The sequence below is a fragment of the Ictidomys tridecemlineatus genome, chromosome 12 (assembly GCF_052094955.1).
Source record: "Ictidomys tridecemlineatus isolate mIctTri1 chromosome 12, mIctTri1.hap1, whole genome shotgun sequence".
Lineage (NCBI taxonomy): Eukaryota > Metazoa > Chordata > Mammalia > Rodentia > Sciuridae > Ictidomys > Ictidomys tridecemlineatus.
The window spans coordinates 65827112-65850691 of NC_135488.1; the positions used below are offsets into that span (position 1 = coordinate 65827112).

Consider the following 23580-nt stretch of genomic DNA (forward strand, 5'->3'; position numbering starts at 1 on the left):
GGGTGTAACAAAATGAACAAGATCCAGTCTCTGCTCTCAGTTTATAATTTAACAGGGAAGAGAGTAACATCTAATTAATTGTGATGAATGCACAAATTAGAACATGCCCTCCTGTGTATGTCCAGCTTCACTGAAAGAAGCTACAGCTCAGCTGAGGGGTGTTGTATGCCTGTGACCCCAGCTACTCAGGAGACTGAGGCAGGAAAGTCACAAGTTCAAGGCCAGCCTGGACAACTAAGCAAAACCCTGTCTCTAACTAAAATAAGGGATGGAACTGGAACTCAGTGGTAGAGTTTTAACCTAGCAGGTAATAACCCCTAAGTTTGATCCCCAGCAACTGAAGAAAAAAAAAAAAAAACCTACAACCCATGGCTGACAGTTGGGGCAATTGGACTTTTGTGTTTATCTATAAAATGAAGATAACAAATTACCTACTTCTCATTGTAAAGGGTAAAGGAGATGATAAAGGGCTTAGCAAAGCAACTAACTGGGAGCAGGGGTTTGAAAAATATGTATCCAGGCACCATCATATATGCCTACAGACCCTGAGACTCGGGAGGCTGAGGTGGGAGGATCACAAATTTGAGGACAGGGGCTGGGATTGTGGCTCAGTGACAGAGTGCTCGTCTAGCACGTGGGTTTGATCCTCAGCACCACATAAAAATAAATAAATAAAATAAAGGTATTGTGTCCAACTACTTCTAAAAAAAATAAATGTTTAAAAAAAAATTGAGGCCAGCCTCTGCAACTTGTCAAGACCCTATTTTAAAAAGTGTAAAGGACAGGGGATATGACTCAGTGATAGAACCCAGGTTCAATCCCCAGTACTGGGAGGTGAGGGGAACAAGTACAGTGGTGTAGGCAAGGGTGGAGTTATTCTGGCTTGAGGTTCTTCTGAGTCCCTCCTATTACAGCAAAGAGTACTTTTGGAACAGAACGTCACTGCAATATGAACCCAAGATGGCCAGATAGTACGCGGTTAAGCTCAGCTCTATGCAAAGCTGAGGCCACACTACCGGGTTCCAAACCAGATGTGCCACTTTTATCTGGGGGATCTTGGGTGAGGCTCTGCCTTTCCTTATCTATAAAGTCAGGATAATTGTACCTATTGTGTAGGGTTGTTCTAAGTATGTCACATGAAGGGACTGATGCATGTGATGCTTAGAAATGTCCCTGCTGCCTGGCAGACACTGCATGTGTTAGTCATTACCGTGATGACGAATCAATGGCTGCAAATCTCTGGGATATTTCATCCTGTCTAGAAGACAAGCCAGCTGTAGGAAAGCGTTCCTGGGCGAGGACCCAAGATTCTCTGCTCTCTCTTTTGTCCTAGACTCTCCCTTTCTGCCACAGTTTTCTGCAGTCCTTTTCTTTCTGCCTCAGCCCCATATCCTTCTATTTCCCAACACCCTAATTCCTGTGCTTTCTCCCAGTCTCACAGGACATCCAAGTCCCAAAGCCGCTGAATCAGTCCTGTTGTACCTACTGGTTGCTGGGAGGGTTGTCGTGGAAACCATGGTCTGCTCCGTAAACCTCTAGGAATGAGGGAAATGACTTGGAGGAGTCTAGTCTATTTATTGTATTCATTTGCTCCTTTCTCTTTTTTAAAGCCATGCATATGAACATATTCCCTTCAGCAGTATGTATTCAAACACATGCAAAATAAACACCCTAATCAGAGAGCAAAGGAGGCTGAGGTTACTAAACCCAGTCTTGCCCACAATACAATTTGTCCAGACCCCACACTGCTTCTGCTGAGTTCATCTGACCTTCCTTTTGCCAGCTTGCATAGCCTGCCTTTCAGAACACTGCCTGGCATCATGAGATGATGGTCTGAATCCCAGGTTAGCCTCTTACCAAATGCTTGATAGGGAACAAGTCACTTATTTTCCCTGAGCCTCATTTTTCTCAACTCTAAGATGAGAATCACAAAGTGGTAAAGACTGAATGAGGTCACATTTGTATACCAGCCAGCTGCTACCTAGTTGAGTCTAAATGCTTCTTGGAAAAAAAAAAAATTTAAAAAGTGACAAGACTTTGAGGCAAGGAGATCTGGGTGTTTGGAATGAAAAGGTTGGAAAATGACAGAATTATGTGTTTAAGATAATTATAAGTTTAAGATAATTATGTATTTAAGATCTTAGGAGGCCAAAGAGGAAACATAAATTGTGAAATATTATCTCTCAACAGAAGAAAAACAGAAACATTTTGTAGTTACTAGCCCATTGGCTGTCAAGACCAAGATTTCTAATGACAAAATTCCTCTGTGAGCAGGAATATCATATTTCTTCCACCCAAAATATTCCAATAAAAGCATTTCTAAAACAAGACCAAAGAGAAAGTTGTCCTTTATTACTATCCAAGTGCATAAGAGAAAAAGATGAATGGAGAGAGATTCATGTTACTTGTCATGTTTTAACACAAATAATCACGGTCAAGGCTCCTAATAGTCTCATCAGAGAAAGATTTTCATGGCTCTTTCTTCATGATTAACGTGGCCACCAACCCAGTGACTGAAAAAACTTAATATCTAAAAAAATTAGGAACGTTTACACCTTATGGGAAACTCTGGCTCCAGGTTTAGTTCCACAACTGACAAAGAAAGTATTTATGAACCACACTTTTCTTTAAAATGTCAAATTAGCCAGAAATGGTGGTGCATATCTGTAATCCCAGATATGCAGGAGGCTGAGTCAGGAGGATCGAAAGTTCAAGGCCAGGCTCAGTAACTTATTGAGGTCATGTCTCAAAAAAAATAATTTTTTTAAAAAGGGCTGGGGATATTGCTCAGTAGTTAAGTACCCCCTTGGTACCAAAAAAAAGGGGGGGTGACGCTGGGATTGTGGCTCAGTGTTAAAGCATTCCACCCAAAAAAATTCAAGTTATAGGACATAGCTTGGTGGTAGAGCATGAGGCCCTGAAATAAGATTTTTAAATAAAAACAAAATGCCAAATTAGAAAATTTATATGGAGAGTATTCAAGTGGCCCCCACATAAAAATGTAAAACATAGGGAAGATGTAAATTGAAAACAAAAATTTTAAAGATATAAATTGTGAAAATATCAGTATGAAATTTTACTAGGTTCTAGGCACTTTTCTAAATGGGCATCTACAGACCATAATCTGAGAGAATGATTCTCACTAATTAGAAGTTATTTACTAATTTAAGTTCATATGCTTCATAACCCTGACTCTATTATCCTCCTTTCCTAATGAAACAATCTCAGTTATTAGATTGAATATATATTTTGTAGTTGAGAGAAGTTTAAATACAAGCATGCAAACTTTATAACAGCAAGTTTCATTGCAAGATGTTTTCCATTGTCTAAAAACCAAACAAACAGAAAACAAACCATGCAGAAAATGTTTCCATTCACCTGCTTTTCTCAAGAAGCCCAAATGGATTAGGCAAATCAGTCAACATTGATTATTATTGGTTTTCAGAGGAAGCACCAGTTCCTATCACAAGAACACTACATGCACCTCTGTGTGTAAACCTGTGTCTCTTCCAAAGGATGGTTTCAGATTAGCCAGAGACAGTACCAGCTAGAGGCACATTTAACCTCCAGCACCAACTCATAACTCCCCAACACAAATATATTGCAAACACTTAGATTAAATTTGCTTTGCAAGATCCTGGGGTTCTGAACAGAGCTCAGTGCCATGAGTCAGTGCCAGGAGTCAGAGTATGTTTCTGGTCCCAACTCTGTCACACCCATGTGACCATGGACCTCAGTCTCCTCTTGTGCAAATGAGGAGATGAGGCCAGCTGATTGCAGGTCCATTTCAGACTGAATTCAGCATGGGAGCAGGCAGCAATATATGCCGTTCAGTCACCTTAGAAGTAGAACATTTTAGGCCAACATGTAAAACAAAGCCTAAAACAGGGTCATGTTAGGTGTTCGTTCAGCAGAATGGCAGCGGAAGGGATGTACTAAAATTCCGTTCACTTCTGAATCTCTGGTTTCACGTGGGTTAGTGTGAGCATGCTTGTGTGTATAGGTGTTGCCCACAGGATGCCAATAAGCCCTATGTGTGAATTCACCATGGGGGCTTTTCACATCGACTCAGAAAACACACAGCCAGAATCAGAAGAAAGATGAACGGCCTTAACAAGATTTAGTGTTCCTGATACCAAACGAGTGAGACGAGGCATTTTTTAAGTATACTCAGCTCTGTATATCCTACTCTTTAAAATTGTGCTTTTTCCACCTTGATGGCCTATTAAACAAATTCATTAAGAGTTGTGAGTGAAGAGATTCCAGTACAATTTTTAAAAGATAATGGGTTTTTTAGACATCAATTTTAGGAAGATGGCCCAAGAAATAAACTATAATAACTAGATCATTTTTCAACTTATTTTTAATCACCCGCCCCCCCCCAAAAAAAAATAAACAAATAAACAACCCTGAGGGTAGATTTAAATTTAAAAAGAAACAGTCTCTCCGAGTAACTTCTGCAGTAGAAGAGTTGGCTCATTCGGCAGACGCACATGAGTGACTCTTAAAAAGTTTATTCTAAATGGTGAGGGAGTTAATCTAGGCTCCTCCTTCCAGATCCTGCTGCTCAGAATTCTCAGGTCCCCAAGATTAAACTGTGCTAAAGTCTGAGCTGGATCAATTTCCCTTTAAGAGACAGAAGGCAGTAGAATACATATTGAGTCCTCCACCCCAACCTTCCCCGTGCTGCAGTGAGCTCCTGTTTGCATCCCAACAGGTGCAGCGGAATGCCTTCCTGGAAGGAACTGGGTCGAGTTCGAAGCTAGACACCAGCCTTCCCCTCGCTGTCTTGAGTGACAGCCTTGTAAGTGGTGCTTCTACTTACCTTTTTCACAAGGTAGCCCTCCCTGATCTGCTTCGGTTCCATGCCGATGGACAGAAGGACAGACGGTTCCCTTCTCAGACAAGTCCTCTCAGAAGCTCACCTTCCTCTGAGACCCCAGGCGGTTGTGGGCTGTCTTTTTCACAGTGAGGTCTCTTTCACAATTTCCCTTCTGCTGGTGATCGCATGATCACATCCTCTTCCCCTCAGTGGGCTGGAAGAGCAGAATAAGGAACTGTAGGGCCAAACAGCCCAGGCTTTGCTCATACTGGAAACATTAAAAATACAATTGGGTGCAATATTTGCCAAGATAAATTTTTATTACCATAAAGAAAAGCATTATCTTTTTTATTTATTTTTTCCTAGAGAGAAAAAAAAATAAACAATAAAAAGAAAAGGCAGATGAACAAGAAAACTTTATTGGTAGAAACTATCCTGCTTAGGAATTGTTTTTGAGATCCTGAAAATGTTTAATAACAATACCAAGAAATCCAGAGCCATCTGATTAGCATAACTGAGTACCTGCTGTTAAGTGAACATCTACGTCTCTCCCAGGCCCTGTACCGGGTGTTTGTCAGCCTACCTTATTTAATTTGGTCTTCTTAGGAGCCCTATAGGGAGCCAGGCAGAGTGGTGCACACCTGTAATCCCAGTGGCTCAGGAGGCAGGCAGGAGGATTGTGAGTTCAAAGCCAGCCTCAGCAAAAGGTACTAGGAAAATCAGTGAGACCCTGTCTCTAAATAAAATACAAAATAGGGCTGGGGATGCAGCTCGGTGGTCATGTGTCCCTGAGTTCAATCCCCAATACCCCCCTCCACAAAAAAAAAAAAGAATCCCAGAGGGGAAGTATATTGCTGCCCCTATCTTAGAAATAAGGAAACTCAGGCTTGAATAAAGAAAGCGGTTTTCTCAAGATGACTCAGCAGGTGAGAGGTGAAACAAGAACAGAAGGGAGGAACCACACCAGGGGGCCCCTGCCTCCCACTAGGTATGACAGCAGTGCCCACAGTGGACACTCACCCCACAACAGGCCTATAAAAAGAAGTCTGCGATCAAACATGTTTGAGAAACTGTTTATTATAGTTCCAATTTGGTGAATGAGCTTACAGATTAACCATTTAAACATCAAGTACCACATAATGATTGCCATAACAGCTTCCCAAACTTGCTTGACTACAGAAATCTTTTTCGAACTATTCCTATAGACAATTTGGTTATGGATTGAATTGCGTCTCCCCCCCAAAAAAGAAGTCGTAACCTCAAGAACGTCAGAAAGCGACATTTTTGGAATAGGGTGGCTATAGATGTAAATAGTTAAGTTGAAATGAGGTCATGCTGGAGCAGAGGGGCCCTTAATCCAATGTGACTGTTCTCTTTATAAAGGAAAAGAAGAGCCACACAGAGAGAAAACAGTCATGTGATGATAGAGGCAGGGTTACAGTGACGAATTTAAAACTCAAGCAATGCCAAGGATTGCCAGCAGCCCCCAAAGCTAGAAGAGGCAAGCAATGGTTCTCTCTTTGAGTGTCATGGAGAACATTGCTCTGCTGAATTGAAACCTCCAGAACTCTGAGACAATACATGATGCTGTTTTCAACCACCCACTATGTGATGATTTGTTATGGCAGCCCTAGAAAACAAATGCACCTTTGAAAAGCTAACATTGAAGATGGGCAAGTTATTTAATCACTCTGTGCCTCAGTCTTCTCCTGTATAAAATAGGGATGATAGAACCTATCCAATGGGGTCATTCTGAAGATTAAATGAAACAATACCCATAATTTCAGAAGTGTCTGGGAACACAGTAAATATCCATAAATGTTAGTTATCCCTCATCTTCAAGGCAAGTTTCCATTTATCCCAGAATTGGCCCTTTCCAATAATTAGTTCAACAGAGATCATAGAAGTAATCATAGGACTAGATTTCTAACTAGTTCCCTTTCCTTATTATACCAGTCAGTGTTCTTTGACTGTAATTGCCAAAAACCAATGTTGGCTACTATAGGCACATAGGAATTTACTGGAAGAGAATAGGATGGCTCACAGACATGAAGGAAGAGTGAAGACTTGGGTCTCTGGAGGGACAAGAACCAGGACACTGCAGGATTCCAGAAAGTAAAAACCAAAAGCCCATCTCTTTGGGGCATCAAGGTGAAAGTAGTCTGGTGGTTTTTGTGGCCTGTGGCAATCTCCAGGTATCAGGGCGCTGAGTGGTCTAGTTCAACTTGAAGCTTCCCTCCCAGGAATCTCAAGGGGTAGCATGTGGACTGATGGCCCTAGTAGGCCATGCACCATGGGGGCAGGGGTTTTCCCCCAAAATAAAAGGAAGATGCAGAAGTAGGAAAAGAGTGAGAGGTCCCTAGATGGGGAAACTCAACAGATGCCCTTGAAGGTCGGAGGAGCCAGGAACATTAGGGGAAGGAAGAATTTCAGTGCTCGAGATTCTCTGAGAACTTCCTGATTCATTCTCTTCCTTCTTTCCAACTATGTTTCTAATCAGCAGTCATGATTCCTCTATTTTTCAATTTTTTTCCTATTAATATAGATTACATAAAATTGTAGATAACTTGCCATCCATTTCTCATTGCACCAAAGTTAATTAGAAATTATTAGAAAGCATTGGAGTTAGAAGGAGAGGAATTAACATTTGATGACACCTGAGCAAAACAAAAAAAAATTAAAGGAATGATTTGCTGTGTTTACATTCAAGAAAGTATTTTGCTGTATCTGTACCGGCAATGGAAACCACCATCAATACATTAACTAAAGTCTTATTCATGGCTACTTTTCATTTTGTCTTCTTTTCATTGACCAACTGATTTCTAATTTGGAATCCTTTCTACCTTTGTCCTAGCATGATCAGAAGATGTATTAGTCAGTTTTCCATTGCTCTGACAAAATGCCTGAGATGAAAAACTTAAAAAGAAGAGAGGATTGTTTGGGCTTCAATCCATGGTCACTTGGCCTCATCACTATGGAACTGGGGCAAGGCAGAACACCTTGGCAAGGGAACATGTGCTAGAGCAACACTGTTCACCTTGTGGCAGCCAGGGAGCAGAAAGAGAAGGGGCAGAGCTCCAGATATCCCCTCCAAGAGCACACCTCCAGTGATCTCACTCCCTTGCACCACACCCCACCTCTTAAAGTTTCAATGGTAACTATAACTTTATCAGCTGGGACCCAGGCCTTTAACACAGAGACCTCTGGTGTACACTTAAGATACAAACCATAACATTAGGTTTTTAAGTTCTTTACACAGAAATGTCATGCTATTTAAACTTTTTTTTTAATGCCTACAGTATTAAAGTACTCCCTGTGTTCTGAATAATTCATTTCAAGAAACTTGGACTGAGTCTTATTCATGAATAAGACTTTACTATGTGCGAGGCCTTGGAATAGATGTAGGAATAAACGTCTTGGGACTCCCCAAATGTTTGAAGCAATGGAACAACTGGTGGATTAGATGTTGCCACTGGACTCCTTCTCCTCCTGCCCTGGGTCATCATGCCTGCTTAGCAACACCTTGTGGTCAGTAGAGAGAACTGCCTGAATCGATAGGATTTGGGACTTGAGGGAGTTCCAGCAAGTGTTCTTTTTTGTCAGACCTCATGCCCAGGTCATTAGAACTTCTTCCAATATCTTTCCTATGTACCTGAACAGGTTTACTTTATTAAACCTCATCCTGTCATTCTTTTGATTCTCCCACATTTGATCCATAACCTTGGAAACATTCTTCTAGCACATTTTATTGGTGTAAGGAAAAAGTAAGACTTTGGAAAAAAAAAAAAAAAGATTACTATGTGTTTCCAATGTAAAATTCTGTGTTATTTACAGTAAACCTTCATAAGGTTGATTCTTTGGTGTTTGTAATTTTCCTTGTCTTGGAATCATTTTGCAACTCTAAAATTGCAGATAACTGACAGCAAAGCAAATAATTCTTGCAAGAATGAAAACTCCATTTCCCTAGACCACCTCTACCCTTTTCCTCATCCCAGTACCCTCCCATGGAAAAAGTCAGTTTTAATTCAATTAAAATTAGAATTGCACTTCAACATTTCTTTACTCCATGTAAATTTGTCTTTGATCTCTCTTTTCAGTGAGTTGTGACATCTGGCTGGTTCCTTATCCCATGCAGGAGTTAACACTTCAATAAATTTTGATTTTTCATATGTAAGAGTCACAGTTGTATCTCTTCTTAAAATTTATTCTTTAGCATTGGCAACTCAAAAAAAAAGACCTTAAATTTAGCTGAGAAATATCAGTGATCCTAAATTAAGGATCCTAAATTAAGGGAAAGATGTCCAAACCTGTGAAGAGTCTGATATTTCACCCAACTGCAAGCTAACAAGTCAGCCTGCCAGTTTTGTCAAAACAAGTGAAGATATAGATACAAATACAGATATAGATGTAGATATTGTTTCATACAGGGGATTGAACCCAGGGGTGCTTATCCACTAAGCCACATCCCAGCCCCCCTTTTTATTTTTTTTTACTTATTCCAAATAGTTACAAATGACAGTAGAATGCATTTTGACACATTATAGATAAATGGAGTATAACTTCTCATTCTTCATACACCATGTAGAATTATAACAGTCATGTAATCATATATGCACATAGGGTCATAATGTCTGATTCATTTTACTATCCTTCTTAGCCCCATACTCTTTCCCTTCTCATACCCCTTCCTCTGTCTAATACAAAGTAACTCTCTTCTTCCCTAGCCACGCCCCCAACTTATTGTGAATTATCATCTTCATATCAGACAAAACATTTGAGCTTTATTCTTTGGATTGGCTTATTTTACTTAGTATGATATTCTCTAGCTCCATCCACTTACTGGCAAATGCCATAATTTCATTCTTCTTTATGGCTGGTAATGCTCCATTGTGTATATATACCACATTTTCTTTATACATTTCTCTGTTGAAAGGGACCTAGGTTGGTTCCATATTTTAGCTATTGTGAATTGAGCTGCTATAAACATTGATGTGGCTGTGTCATTATACATGCTGATTTTAAGTCCTTTGGGTATAAGCCGAGGAGTGGGAGAGCTGGGTCAAATGGTAGTTCCATTCCAAGTTTTCTGAGTAATCTCCATACCACTTTCCATAGTTATTGCACCAATTTGCAGTGTCACCAGCAATGTATGAGTGTACCTTTTCCCCCACATCTTCACCAACACTTATTGTTGCTTATATTCTTAATAATTGCCATTCTAACTGGAGTGAGATGTAATCTTAGAGTAATTTTGAATTTCTCTAATTGCTAGAGATGTTGACCATTTTTTCATATATTTGTTAATTGATTGTATATCTTCTTCCATGAAGTGTCTGTTCATTTCCTTATCCCATTTATTGATTGGGTTATTTGTGGGTTTGTTTGTTTTTGGTGTTGGGTTTAAGTTCTTTATATACCCTGGGGATTAATACTCTATCTGACACAGAGACAAACATACATAAATACAATTATCTCATACTAGAGAAAGGCATCAAAAACATACATTGGAGAAAAGATAGCCTCTTCAACAAATGGTGCTGGAAAACTGGAAATCCATATGTAGCAAAATGAAATTAAACCCCTATTTCTCACCATGCACAAAACTCAACCCAAAGTGCATCAAAGACTTAGGCATTCAAATAGAGACCCTGTACCTAATAGAAGAAAAAGTAGGCCCAAATCTTCATTGCGTCAGTTTAGGAACTAATTTCCTTAACAAGACTCCTAAAGCTCAAGGAGTAAAATCAAGAATCAATAAATGGGATGGATTCAAACTAAAAAGCTTCTTCTCAGCAAAGGAAACAATCAATAATGTGAAGACAGAGTCTACAGAATGGGAGAAAATCTTCATCACATGCACCCAGCTCCTTTGTTAATTATTATTTTTTTTATTTTGACACAGGGTCTCACTAAATTGCTTAGGGCCTTGCTAAATTGCTGAGGTTGGATTTCAGTTCTTGAACTTCCTGCCTTAGCTTCTCAGCTGCTGGGATTACAGGAGTGCACACCATGCCCAGGGACTTGTGGATTGCTAATGAGACAAAGGGTTTAGTTACTCCCAGCACAGTAAATAGGATAAGTTAAATGTTTGTATTGGTTCTCTTGCCCCCAACTGCTGTCTTTTAGGGACATGTTATATTTATTACACTAAAGAGTAAATGAATCTGCTCTTTGCTCTGGAAGGAGACGCTATATCTTTGAAGGCAATTGTTTATTATGCAAATATAAAAAAAGAGACTTTCTTTACTTATAAGGTATGAGGTACATGAGAACTCTGTGCTATTTTAATTTACCCTCAAATCTATAACTATTCTAAGAAAATAAATAAATAAACTATTCTAAAATAAAAAGTTGTTTTAATAAAAAGAAAGCATTTCTGATTCATCTTCAACTTCTTAAGCTTTATCATATAAAACTGAAGATTGTGATATGATTACAACATAATCCATATTATTATGTTCATAACACTTTGTTCAACAAGACTCTAGCTTAAATAAAAGTAGATTTTTCAATGGGAATGTTAGTCCATTCTTCCTCTCCCCCTGAGAGTTATCGATGTACAGACAATTGCCCTTTAAAGGGGGTGCCTTGGTTAAGTTCAAGATTTAAACGGAGAGTATAACTCTCTGGGTTTCTGGAGTCCATCCAGACAACTGTATTCAGATTTCAGATTTTTTTAAAGTATTATTAAATAAAGATTTGATACCAACAACGACCAAAAACTAAGAGGATGGATCCTCTAGAAGAATTCCATTAACACAGACAAGTGGGAAAGCAGTGCCTGCTGGAGGTGTGGACTGCTGAGGTTCCATGCTGAAGGTCAGTTCTGCTAGAATATTTGGAGGTGTGCAGCACACGGAGTGCACAGGATGTGCCTCTGGGAAATGCCTGCCAGTTCACACCTGGCACAGAGAGCATGCCATCTGCATGCCATCTGAAGGAGGAGAGTGGCTCTTCTGCCTGGAACTGAAGGCAATCTTTCTAAAGAAAGCTATGCTAGGGGGAGCTGCAGGAATACAGAACCCTTATGCAGTTCTGTTGACTGCACAACGGTGGCCAGCTCTGGGGGCAACTGGAGGCCAAGATCCACTCTGAGGCCCCCCAGCCCTGCACTTCAGCACAAGTTGAACCTGGCTCTGGAGAAGGAGTATCTTTTCCTTTTATGCAACAGGACCCTCGTTCAGTGAAGCACTCCTGCCCAGATACAATGAGACTAAAATTTTGCTTACTTTTTTTGTTTTGTTTTGTTTCAGATTGAATGTCATGAACAGGGACAAAACGTTTGATAACTCTATCACCAAAATACATAGATTCCCCTTCCTGAAGAACAACAAACAAACAAACAAACAAAATCAACAGACACCAAAAGATTTGATAGCCCTGAATATAACACATTCAGGAAAGCACAAGCACAGAGGGCAACTACTTTTCTTCCCTCAGCACTTCTCACTTCGACAGGTTTTTTATTTACAATATTTTTATTGGATTATAATTCATGTCACAGAAGATTCACTATTTAAAAATTTTACAATCACAAGAACTTATTCCTCCTATCCAATGTGATCAATAATCCCCTATTCTCAATCCCCTAACCCCTCCAGACTGACAGTTCTTTTTTCTTTGCCCCTTGGATGGAATCTTGGGCAGGACTCATAGATTTCTTAATATCACTTAGCTTTTAAAAAATCCAAATTAAAATAATAATCTTATAGTTCTAGTCCATAATAATGTAAAATATTGCAAACTGTTTTTTTTTTTTAATTTCAGTATTTCCTTGAGCCCATTTGCAACCTGAAGTAGAGAGGCAGAGGTTACAATTGGTTTCAGCACTCTAGCCTGGCTCCTTTTCCAGCCCCACTTGCTAGGTCCTTTTGGTGATCTGTCCAGAGTATCAGGAAGATGATGGGTATGATGAAAGACACACCAACAGGACTGTCTCTGGGGCTTAACATCTGGGACAGCTGCTTTAGTTCCTGTGACTGCAGAGAGGAGCATATAATAGGTTTTGTGCCTTAACTCTTCATTTCTGTACATCAGGAAATTCTTCATTTCATGATAACCTAAGGGCCATAAATAATCCCCTAGAGCACAGACACCTTTGAAGTGACCTTGTCATGAGTAGCTCTGCTTGTTCAGTTGCCCCATGCCTATGTTCATTGGACCAGCTCTAGATTAAGTCTTGCCTGGCTGGTTTTGCACCTGTGCATGGCACATGGACCACAGCCAGCTCCTTCCATGCTGCCCTCACACACTGAGGACAACAATTCCCATGATGTAGAAAGGTAGCCTTCTGTCTCTAACCCTCAGCCTCTGGAGTGCATTCTGGCAGTCAAGTTGTCTGTCAGGGGTTCTTCATCCCTCCTGTTAGTCCCTCCTGTTAGACAGGATCCTTTATTTTTAGAAAAAAAAAATGGTACTAGGAAATGAACCCAGAAGTGCTTTACCATGTGCTACATTTCCAGCCTTTTTTTTTTCTTTTTTTTTTAATGTGAGGCAAGGTCTCACTAAAGTTGCTGAGAGCCTTGCTAAGTTGTCAAGGCTCTGGCCTCGAACTCATGATTCGCCTGCCTCAGCCTCCCAAGTCCCTGGGATTACAGGTGTGCACCACCATGTCCAGCTTGCACAGGATTTTTTTTAAAGCCTACCCTGACAGACTTCCCTCAAAGGGTCTGCATGCAGTCCCAGACCCAAGCTTTCAGCCTCCAGCAGTGGAAGAGCAGATTTATTCCAGTAATTTTTAAAATTATTATTCTGTCCTAGTGAGGACAGCTCTGTCCAAGGTCTTCCTTCTTTAAACCTTTCAGTTTGGGAACACTTGAAAATTTTCCCTGACAACTCTCTCACTTGGTGTGAGGAGAGTGCATCATGTGCTCCCACCGCCCCGGCCATGCAGAGGTATAGGGTTGAAAACACAAAGACCAGATTCCAAAGAAATCCTCTTCCTACCTTCCCAACTTCAGCATGCAGCAGGAGCCCTATGATTGACTGAAGCTGGTAGAACCTGCTTACTCGTTATGCAAGTCCTATGGGAATGGTGGATGATCTCACAGGGGTCACCAAACTGTAGGTCACATATCCCTCCTCACCTGTCTTGGTAGGGTCCATGAGTCAAGAATGGTTCTGTCTTTTGAAATGGTTTTCCAAATCAAAAAGGGATAATATTTGTGACACACAAAAATTACATGAAATTCACACTTTCATGCCATAAATAAAATTTTCTTGGAAGACAGCCACACTCATTCATTGCCATATTGTCTATGGCCATTTTCACACCAGAATGGAAGAATTAAGTAGTCTTGACAGAGATCATATGACTCACAAAGCCTAAAATATTTATTTTCATTTCTTTTACAGAAAATGTGTACTGGCCCTGGTCTAGAATCTTCCTCAGAATGTATAAGTTTTTGACACCAGTGGGATCCTTCTGGCTTTGGAGCCTCTGGCAAATTTACAAGATCCAATTTAACATGTACAAGTTCAATAATAGTTCAAAAAAAAGAATGGATGGAAGTTGTGGAAAGCCATATTGATAATCAGAAAATTATCTACAAAATTAGCTACAAAATTAGCTACAAAAATTTTCCCCAACTCACAGTCAATTGGTCATATATATTCGAAGATTCAAAAAGACATTTTCAAGTGTTTGAGGATTTGGCAAGCAAATACCCATGAGAGAGAGAGAGAGAGAGAGAGAGACAGACAGACAGACAGACAGACAGACAGACAGACAGACAGACAGACTTGACATATATGTTATTACCAAAAAATTTATCAAACTAATTATTTGTAGAAAGTAAAGTCAGTGAGAAGCCTGTTTCCTGAAACCCAGAATGTGGGCTGCAGCCAAAAATAAATGTATTTATGGATGAGGTACAGCCCCACTCCCTCCCAGCCAGCACAGCCCAGTAACTGCCTCACTGCCACCATGTAGAGATTAAGAGGCTGACTTCAGAGAGCAATGGTTCTCACATACTTTTAGTCTTAGCGCACCTTTGTACCTTCAAAAGTTTCTCAGGGGACTGAGGTTGTGGCTCAGTAGTAGAGCACTTGCCTCACATGGGTGAGGCACTGGGTTCAATCCTCAGCACCATATAAAAATAAATAAAGATATTGTATCCATCCATAACTAAAAAAAGTTACCAAGGACCCCAAAGAGCTTTGTTTTATGTGGATTCTCTATATTGACATTTACCAACTGAAAATTAAAAACAGAAATTAAAGTTATTCACTTGATTAAAAATAACAATAATAACCCCATCACATGATAGCACAAGTAACATCTTTTTTCCCTTTTTATTGGCACATTATAATTATACATAAAACAATTGGATTTGTTATAATGTATTCATAATGTGCACATAATAAATCAGTATGATTTGATCAATTTCATTTCCCAGTACCTCCCCTTTCTCTCCTGTCCCTCCCCCTGATCTCCTTCTTCTATTCTACTGGTCTCTCTTCTGTTTTGTTTTGTTTTTTTCTTTTTTTAAAATTTGTTCTAATTAGTTATATATTACAATAGAATGCATTTTGACACATTGTACACAAATGGAGCACAACTTCTCATTCCTCTGGCTGTATATGGTGTAGAGTCATACCAGTAGCATAATCATACATGTATGTAGGGTAATAATGTCTGTCTCATTCTACCATCCTTCCCATCCTTCCCACAGCCCCAGCTCTCCCGTCACTACCCTCTGAACAATCCAAATGCCTCCATTCTTCCCTAATGCCCCCCACTAGGGATCAAAATCTGCTTATCAGAAAAAAAAATTCGGCCTTTGATTTGGGGGGATTGGCTTAACAAATAACATTTCTTAATGAAAAATGTTTTGCAAATAATATTGATGATGTGCTCATACTGCCTGGTACATAATATGTGATGGATAAATATTAATTTTGTATTTATTAGTGGCATTGGGTTAAGAATTCTTGCCATTATCTCTAATACATCTCAGGTTGTAGATACACATCTTTTCTGCACTCTTCCACTGCCTGACCTAAGAAAATATTTGTTAATCTTAGAGCTACTCTACCTCATATGTGATCTTTATCAAATGAGCTACAAAACTAAACTATAAAAACTGTTTTGTTTTCCAAGACAAACATCAGGGATGGAGGTGTGGCTCAGTATCTGACATGCACAAGGCCCTGGGTTCAATCCTCAGTACTGAGAAAAATAAAATAAAATCCATGATGAGAAATACTATTTTATATTTTTTCCAAGCTCTTCAATACCTAGCTTATTAAAACAGCATCCCAAGCTGGGCACCATGGCTCACACCTCTAATCTCAGCAGCTCAGGAGGCTGAGGCAGGAGGATCTCAAGTTCAAAGCCAGACTCAGCAAAAGTGAGGCACGAAGCAACTCAGCAAGACCCTGTCTCTAAATAAAATACAAAATAGGGCTGGGGATGTGGCCCAGTGGTCCAGTATCCCTGAGTTCAATCTTCAGTACCCCCCCCCCTGCAAAAAAATCAGCATTATATTCTCATGCTGCTTCTGTGTTTAAACTGTTGTGATACATTACTTAGTTGAAGAAAATACAACTTCACATAGATATGGAAAAAGGATCAGTCTTAAGAGTATTTTTAGAAAATTGTATATATTTTTCTTACAACACCAAAACTCGTAGTTTCTTCAAAGTTAGTTGTAATGTAAAATTTAAAATCATATCAATAAACTTTTAAAAAATTCTTTTTGTACTTGTGTATGGACAGCATGCCTTTATTTTATTTGTTTATTTTTATGCGGTGCTAAGGATAGAACCCAGTGCCTCACACATGCTAGGCAAGTACTCTGCCACTGAGCTACAGCCCCAGTCCCCATATCAATAAACTTTTGATACTCTATTACATTGAAATTATTGGTCTAACTTGCATTTTGAGTAGACTTTTTTACTCCTGCACAATTTGACAGCATAATGCATTGGTGATTTGGAAAATATTGGTTCACCGAGACATTCAGATTTTTCAAGTGTGACTGTTTATCCTAAAATACGTTTAAATTACATTTTTAAAATGCTGTCACTGAACTCATCAAAATAGTCCTAAAGTGTTGAGAAACTGTCAAGATAATAGTCACAGCTACAAGGTTTTTGCAATTTTCACTTGAAAGTTTTGGATTATGTCATAGGCAACAAATATCATTTTCTCTAAAGTGACAGGGTCGTTGTAATCATTCTACAAGAAAATGTCTGCCAAATATGCATATCTGAATAAATAGCTTGCCAATCTGTCTTTCAAGTAAAAATTATGTTTCCTCAAAAAAGCGACTAGTTCAGCTCACAACTCCAAGAATCATACAAATATTTTTTCCTTGCAGAATATTAAAAAGACTGTACTGAAAGACAAAGATTTGGCAAAATTGGTTACTTCAATGTCTTTATCAGGGACATTCCTAAGTATATTGTATTTCTTTCTTTCCTTTTCCTCTCCCCTCTCTTTCTCCTCCCCCCCCACCCGCTCCTCCTCTCCTCCTCCTCCTCCTCTTCCTTCTCCTCCCTATCCTCCCCCTTCTCTTTCTCCTTCTTCTCCTCCTTCATATTTTCACCCTGGCTAGATCATGGTAGAAAATGCACTAACTGTTTTGATTCATGCTAAGGTATCAGCAGTGTTACCACTATTTTTGCACCATCAAGGCAAAGGTCAACACAGTTTAAAAGGCAAATAACCTCTCTGTATTATTAGAAAGATAGTTTTGACATCATAGACCACTGAAAAGGTTTGAGAGACCCTTCAAAGGCCTGTGGATCACACTTTGAGAGCTGCTCATTTGAGAGAGATTTAACAAGAAAGACAAGGAGGATTCTGAGTAAACCATCACAGCTGAGAATGAAAATAGAGCACTTTCTGAAAACAGGAATATTGTTTGCATACGAAGCCGTGAGAGCAAGCTCTTGCCCTCTACTTGGGCACAGCCTGTTGGCAGGTGGGCTGACACCCATCTGCAAGATGATTGGAGGATTCCTCTCTGGGGAAATGACTGTGGACCTTGAGGAGACTGCCATCGAAACTGCAAGTTCTCTGCTCCATCAACCACTAGGAACAACATAAGTTGATATGTTTCACCCAAGCACAAGCAGACTTTCTGTGCCTTATTTCTGAATATGAATGACATCAAAAGATAGCCAGACATAGGAAGAAAAGTGCTGAAATGAAAACAAATTAGCAAGCCTAAAAGGACTGTGGGAAAAAAATAATGCAAGGAGCAAGACAAAAAAAATTAATTATTATAAGTAGTAATCTCAGAGAATGAAAAGAATATACTGCACAAGATCTAGAAACAGTGTATATCATATACACTCTTCTACAAGTTGCTTTTATCACTCAATATTATAATTTGAAGGTTCACCCAGGTTGAGGCATATATTTGTGTGTGCATTCATTTATACTTCTGATTAATGTTCTGTGATATGAATACATCTGAACTTATAATTCTCCTGCTACTAGATATTAGCAGTTATTTCCACTTATTTGTTTGTATAATGATCCTAAGATCATTATGTGTCTTTTTTTTTTTACATATGTGTACTCACTGATGTTGGGGATATACTGAGGACTGGAATTACTGCATCATATTTTATAAGACATGTTAAATCACTTTACAAAACTTACAAATTTATTTTCTCATTAGTGGAATTCTAGTCATTCCATATTTCTATCAACTATTTGCATTGTCAGACTTTTAAATTTTTCCCAATCTAGTGAATGTAAAATAATATCTCATGAGTCTTTTTTTTGTATTTTCTGATTAGTACAGTTTTTTTTTGTATTTTCTGATTAGTACAGTTGAACATCTTTCTGTATTCTTTGCATGTAGGTGACATATAAAAATAAAACAGAGGCTTACACAATGTTCATCTATTAATTTCTCATATAACAGACTGAGTCTAAGCATTTTGGTACCTTTATGCAAATCCGAGGTACTGAGGATGAAGACCCCATCTCCTCACCATATGCTTTCCATCTCATGGCCAATTCCCACCAGAAGGTAAATTTTCTGGAAGGCTGCCCCATAATACAGAAAGTATCCTGTCACAGAGCTAGTTTATTTTAGCACCACCCTCCACCATTCACATCAACTTGTTTGTAAAAGCAGAAGTGGGTAGGGCAGGATGTGGTCCAGAGCAAGGCGAAAGAATACTACGAGAGGCAAGCATTCTAGATTCATGTCCTATTAAAGAATGGCCATGGTGCAATAACGTCATATCACACTGTGATGCATGTGTGGTTGGGAATGGAAAAAAGGAATATTCTAAATAAGCACAATCAGAATACTGTGAAGATCTTCAAAGGAGTTTAGGAGACCTAAACAAAGTTCTGTGACTCTAACATTTCCTAACCAATTGTTCCCAAGCCCGTCTCAGCTCAGCCAACCCAGCTGAGACCTCCTTCTTTCAGGAAAGGTCCTTAAGTAAAAGAAAAATGCCTGGGAATTGTTGTATGGAAAAGAAAATGGATTTTGAATGCAAACTTGTATTCAAATTGCAGTTCTACCACTTAACTGTACCACCTCCCTGCATCTCAGTTTCCTCATTAGTTAAACATGAATAACAATGGTATCCGCCTCTAGGACTGTTGTAAAGATTAAATAAAACTGGGTGCAGTGGTGCTCACCAATAATCCCATCAGCTAGGAAGACTGAGCAGGAGGATTGCAAGTTCTAGGCCAGCCTCAGCAATTTTATGAGGCCCTGAGCAACTTAGGGAGACCCTGTCTCAAAATGGAAAATAAAAAGGACTGGGGATGTGCTTCAGTGTTTAAACACTCCTGGTTTCAATCCCTCGTACCAAAAAAAAAAAAAAAAGAGCAAATGAGATATTGAGTAACACTTTCGGAACATAGTGTGGAAAAGTCATGAGGAGCCTGCCACTGGGTTCTAATCCCAGTTCTATTTTTTTCTTAGCCATGTGACCTTGGGCAAATTATTTGGTTTTTCTGTGACTCAGTTTCCATATTTGTAGCAATAGAGTACAAGTAGTCCCAACCTCAACAAGTTGCTATGAATATATGTACAGCTCTTGGCTGAGTGTCTGGTACATAGTAAGTGCTTAGTAAACAGTATTAGCGCTTAGTGCTAGTATTAGTTTTTTTAGAAGTTAAAGCATAAATGGCAGCTTGGAAAAACATCTGAAATAAGCATCAAATACAAAAAGTTACTATTTATAATATATGAGGAGCTCCGACAAATCTAGTAGAAAAAGATGATCCAAGAAAAAACTGGGTTAACAACATGAAATAAAGTGACCAAAGAAGAAAAATCCCCACCTTTCTAGTAATAAAAGAAATGCAACTTAAAACAAAGAGAGTGTACTATTTGTAGCCCCCCAGATTTGAATTTTTTTTCCGCATTAGTGAGAATCCAAGGGTACTCCAATATACTGTTAGTAAGTATATTAAATATATTAAATCACCTTTGCAGAACAACATCCTAGTAACTTCCAAAATTTTAAATGCATGCTGTGAGACAAACCAACTATTCATCCCAAGGACCATCTACTTCCCACACTTGCTCATTCCAGAATGAACCATTGATTCTTCTAAATGTCCACTCAGTTTTCAAGAGTCCACTTACGAACTGCACCTCAGATCTCTGATTCCCTTCCAATATCCACCATGGAATTATTCCTCTTATTTAAATTGATAAACAGAGTTTTCTGTTGAGTAGTGCAGCTTTTTCATTTGAAAATCTAAATCAAGTTGGGTGCGGTGATACATGCCTGTAATCCCAGCAACTGAGGAGGCTGAGGTAGGAGGATCACAACTTTAAAACCAGCCTCAGCAAGTTATTGAAGCCCTAAAGCAACTCAGCGAGACTTTGTCTGTAAATAAAATATAAAAAGGGCTGAGGATGTGGCTCAGTGGTTAAGTCCCCCTGGGTTCAATCCCTGGTACCAAAAAGAAAGGAAGGGAGGAAGGGAGGAAGGAAAGAAGGAAGGAAATTTAAATCAGGGGTTTATGTACTTTTTCTGCAAAGGGAGAGTTAATACGTATTTCAGATTCTCAGAGCCATGAGAGATGTTCTAAACTCTACCATTACAGCACAAATTTACTGTGTTAGTCAGCTTCCAGTTACTATAACAAATACCTTAGGTAAGGGAAGTTTCTGCCCATGATTGGTTCACTCGATTGCTTTGGGCCTGGGGAGAAATAGCACATCACGGTGGGATCACACAGCAGAGCAAAACTGTTCATCTCATGACCAGGAAGCAAGACTAGAATGAGGAAGGGATGAGAGTCCTACAATCTCCCCCAAATCATGTCCCCAATGAACTGAAAACTTCCTACTAAGTTCCACCACCTCCCAATAGTTCTACCCTGGGACCAAGTCTTCAATACATGGGCCTTTGGGGGACATTTAGGATCCAAATTATAATAGTCACCAAAGAATACATAAATAAATGAGTGTGGTTGTCATTCATATGCATATGAAGTGTGTATATATGACATTATAATAAATTCACCATTTATTGTTTTGGGAAACAACTGGCAACCCTTACAGACTGAAACATTATTTGGGGGCACTGAAATTGGGTTTCATATAATTTTCATATGTCACAAAATATTCTTTTTAAACTGTTAAAAAATATTAAAGATATTCTTAGTTTGCACAACATACAAAAACAGGTGTCAAGCTGAATTTAGCCCATGGACTAGCTTTCTGACTCCTAATCTAGTGGATGGAAGTCTTGTTCTTTGCAGATTAGACAAAAGGATGTAGGGTGATCCTTTATTATCAACTCTGCACAGCAACAGAAAAATCTTCAACTGAATTTCTAAACAGTATTCTGAAATATGCATATATGGCATGATGATAAATTTTCTTTTTATTGTTTTGGGAAAAACAACTGGCATCCCTCACAGATGAACCTAATACTAGCAACTTGTAAGCTTTCAAACAGTACAGAAATGACTGAAACAAATGAGGAAATGAAAGAGGGTGAATGAATGTTTTTCATTAAACAAGTGATCTTGCATTTCAGCTGGTTTCCTTTCACACATTAGAATAGAAGCCAAAATGTCCTAGTCACCTTCTCCCATCTGCACATGCACAGAAGATCATCTGGCAGGATACAAAACTATTGACATGACACCGAAAGTTTCAGGTCATGAGTGGAAAAGTAAGGAGTAGGGCTTTCGCTTGGTACTTAAATCACTTATATATTGTTTGAACTTGTTATAACACATGTGTATCACTGAAATGATTTTTATATACAAAAACATTTATTTTAGTGATTCACCCAGGCTTGAAAAGAACATGGTAGGAAATATAAGTTGATCCCACCATTTCAGAGAGCAACCAGAAAATAGGTATCAAACACCTTTAAAAACATGAGCCCTTTGACTTAGAATGCTTTCCCAAGGAAAAATTTATAGCTGTGAAAAAATAGCCATAAGGATGCTCATTGCAGTCTCATTTATAGTAACAAGACATGCCGGAGAATCTAAATGTGCAAAATAAAAAGTAACTAAAATGAACTATGAAGTATATGTAGAAAAATAAAAGCCATGCAATAGAAATAAATGGGAGAAAAACATAACATGCATTAGTTAAAGACTTTTTGTTTTGTTTTATTTTGCACCAAACTCCTTTTATTAGACTGAAAACTTCTCATGTCCTGTAATGATCTAGGTGCTGTGGAATAAACTGTCAAGTTTTTAGTAAGAGCATGTTTTAATTAACAGTCCATAAGCATTTCAAGGTAACAGATACAGCACTAGGAATTTTAAGATATAGTTTGGTGTTCGATTAATAGGTCATTCCACAATGGCCAAAGTGCACCCTGGGTTGGTGTCAGCACTTGAGGGCTCTGGACTGCTAAATGCAGCTTTGTGGGGACTTAGCCCACTTACACTTCTGCAAGCAGCAGCACCATTAGAGGGGCTCTCCTGGAGGGAGACATGCTCTCAGTTCAAACATCAGGCATCAGCAGTCTGGAAGCAGCAGAACTTCAGCAGGCATTGCCCACTGCAGTGGACACAAGGGCTGCAGGACAGAAAGAAGGTCCATAGAGGAAACCCACGGTGATGATAGGACTGTGTCTGAGTCCACAGGAGTCAACCCCTTCAGAATCTCCAAAATACACAGAAGACTAGGAAGAGGGTTCAAGGTGCTATCACAGAAGGTACACACAAAGCTTGAGAAACACCATATGCAACTGTCCTGGTAATGCTAGATTTTCCCTAGACTTGTGCAGCTGAGGACACACGGGTTCTATATCTGCATCATAGTTACTAGATACCAAGGGGATCTTCAATCTTCAACTTGTTCAGACAAGTTCATTCCTAAAATGGGCTTCTTAGGATACAGCTGCTTGGAGTTCCAGTTGTCACCCTTCCTTCTTACATTTCCTGCTCCAGTCCAGATGATCTAAGTGGGATTAAGTGTAGCTGAGGTCACTGAAAAGATTCTTAAATAAGCTATTTTAAAAGTTACTGACATCATCAGCTCCGAGCTGTTATTCCTAGGTCAGCACATGCTCCTCCTTGCAGCAGCGCGCGGCAGTTTCTCGGCTGATGACAGCTGGACTGCGCAGTCGCGAGCTGGGTGTGGCGCCCCGACCGGAGCTCTCCCGCCCTCCTTGCCCTGCAAGTGGTAGAAGCTGCTTGTCCACGGAATTCAAACCCAGCGAAATGTCAGATCACGATTTAGTTCTGAAAATATGTTGACATGCTGGAGTTTAGAAATAATATCTATATTTTCATTCGGATTCAAGCAAACTCCCCATTTGTTTAAGAGAGAATTTAATCTCAGACA

General features: G+C 39.3%; 1 protein-coding gene across 3 annotated transcripts in view; it reads right to left on the bottom strand.

Annotated features, from left to right (window-relative positions):
* Positions 1 to 23580, bottom strand: part of Plek (pleckstrin) — a 61359-nt gene that overhangs the window by 25210 nt on the left and 12569 nt on the right. For all 3 annotated transcript variants that reach the window (XM_040271194.2, XM_078029085.1, XM_040271193.2), the window contains exon 4: positions 4826 to 5036. In XM_040271194.2, the coding sequence (XP_040127128.1) occupies positions 4826 to 4867 (42 nt within the window). In that variant the 5' untranslated portion in view covers positions 4868 to 5036. The remainder of the gene's footprint in view (positions 1 to 4825; positions 5037 to 23580) is intronic.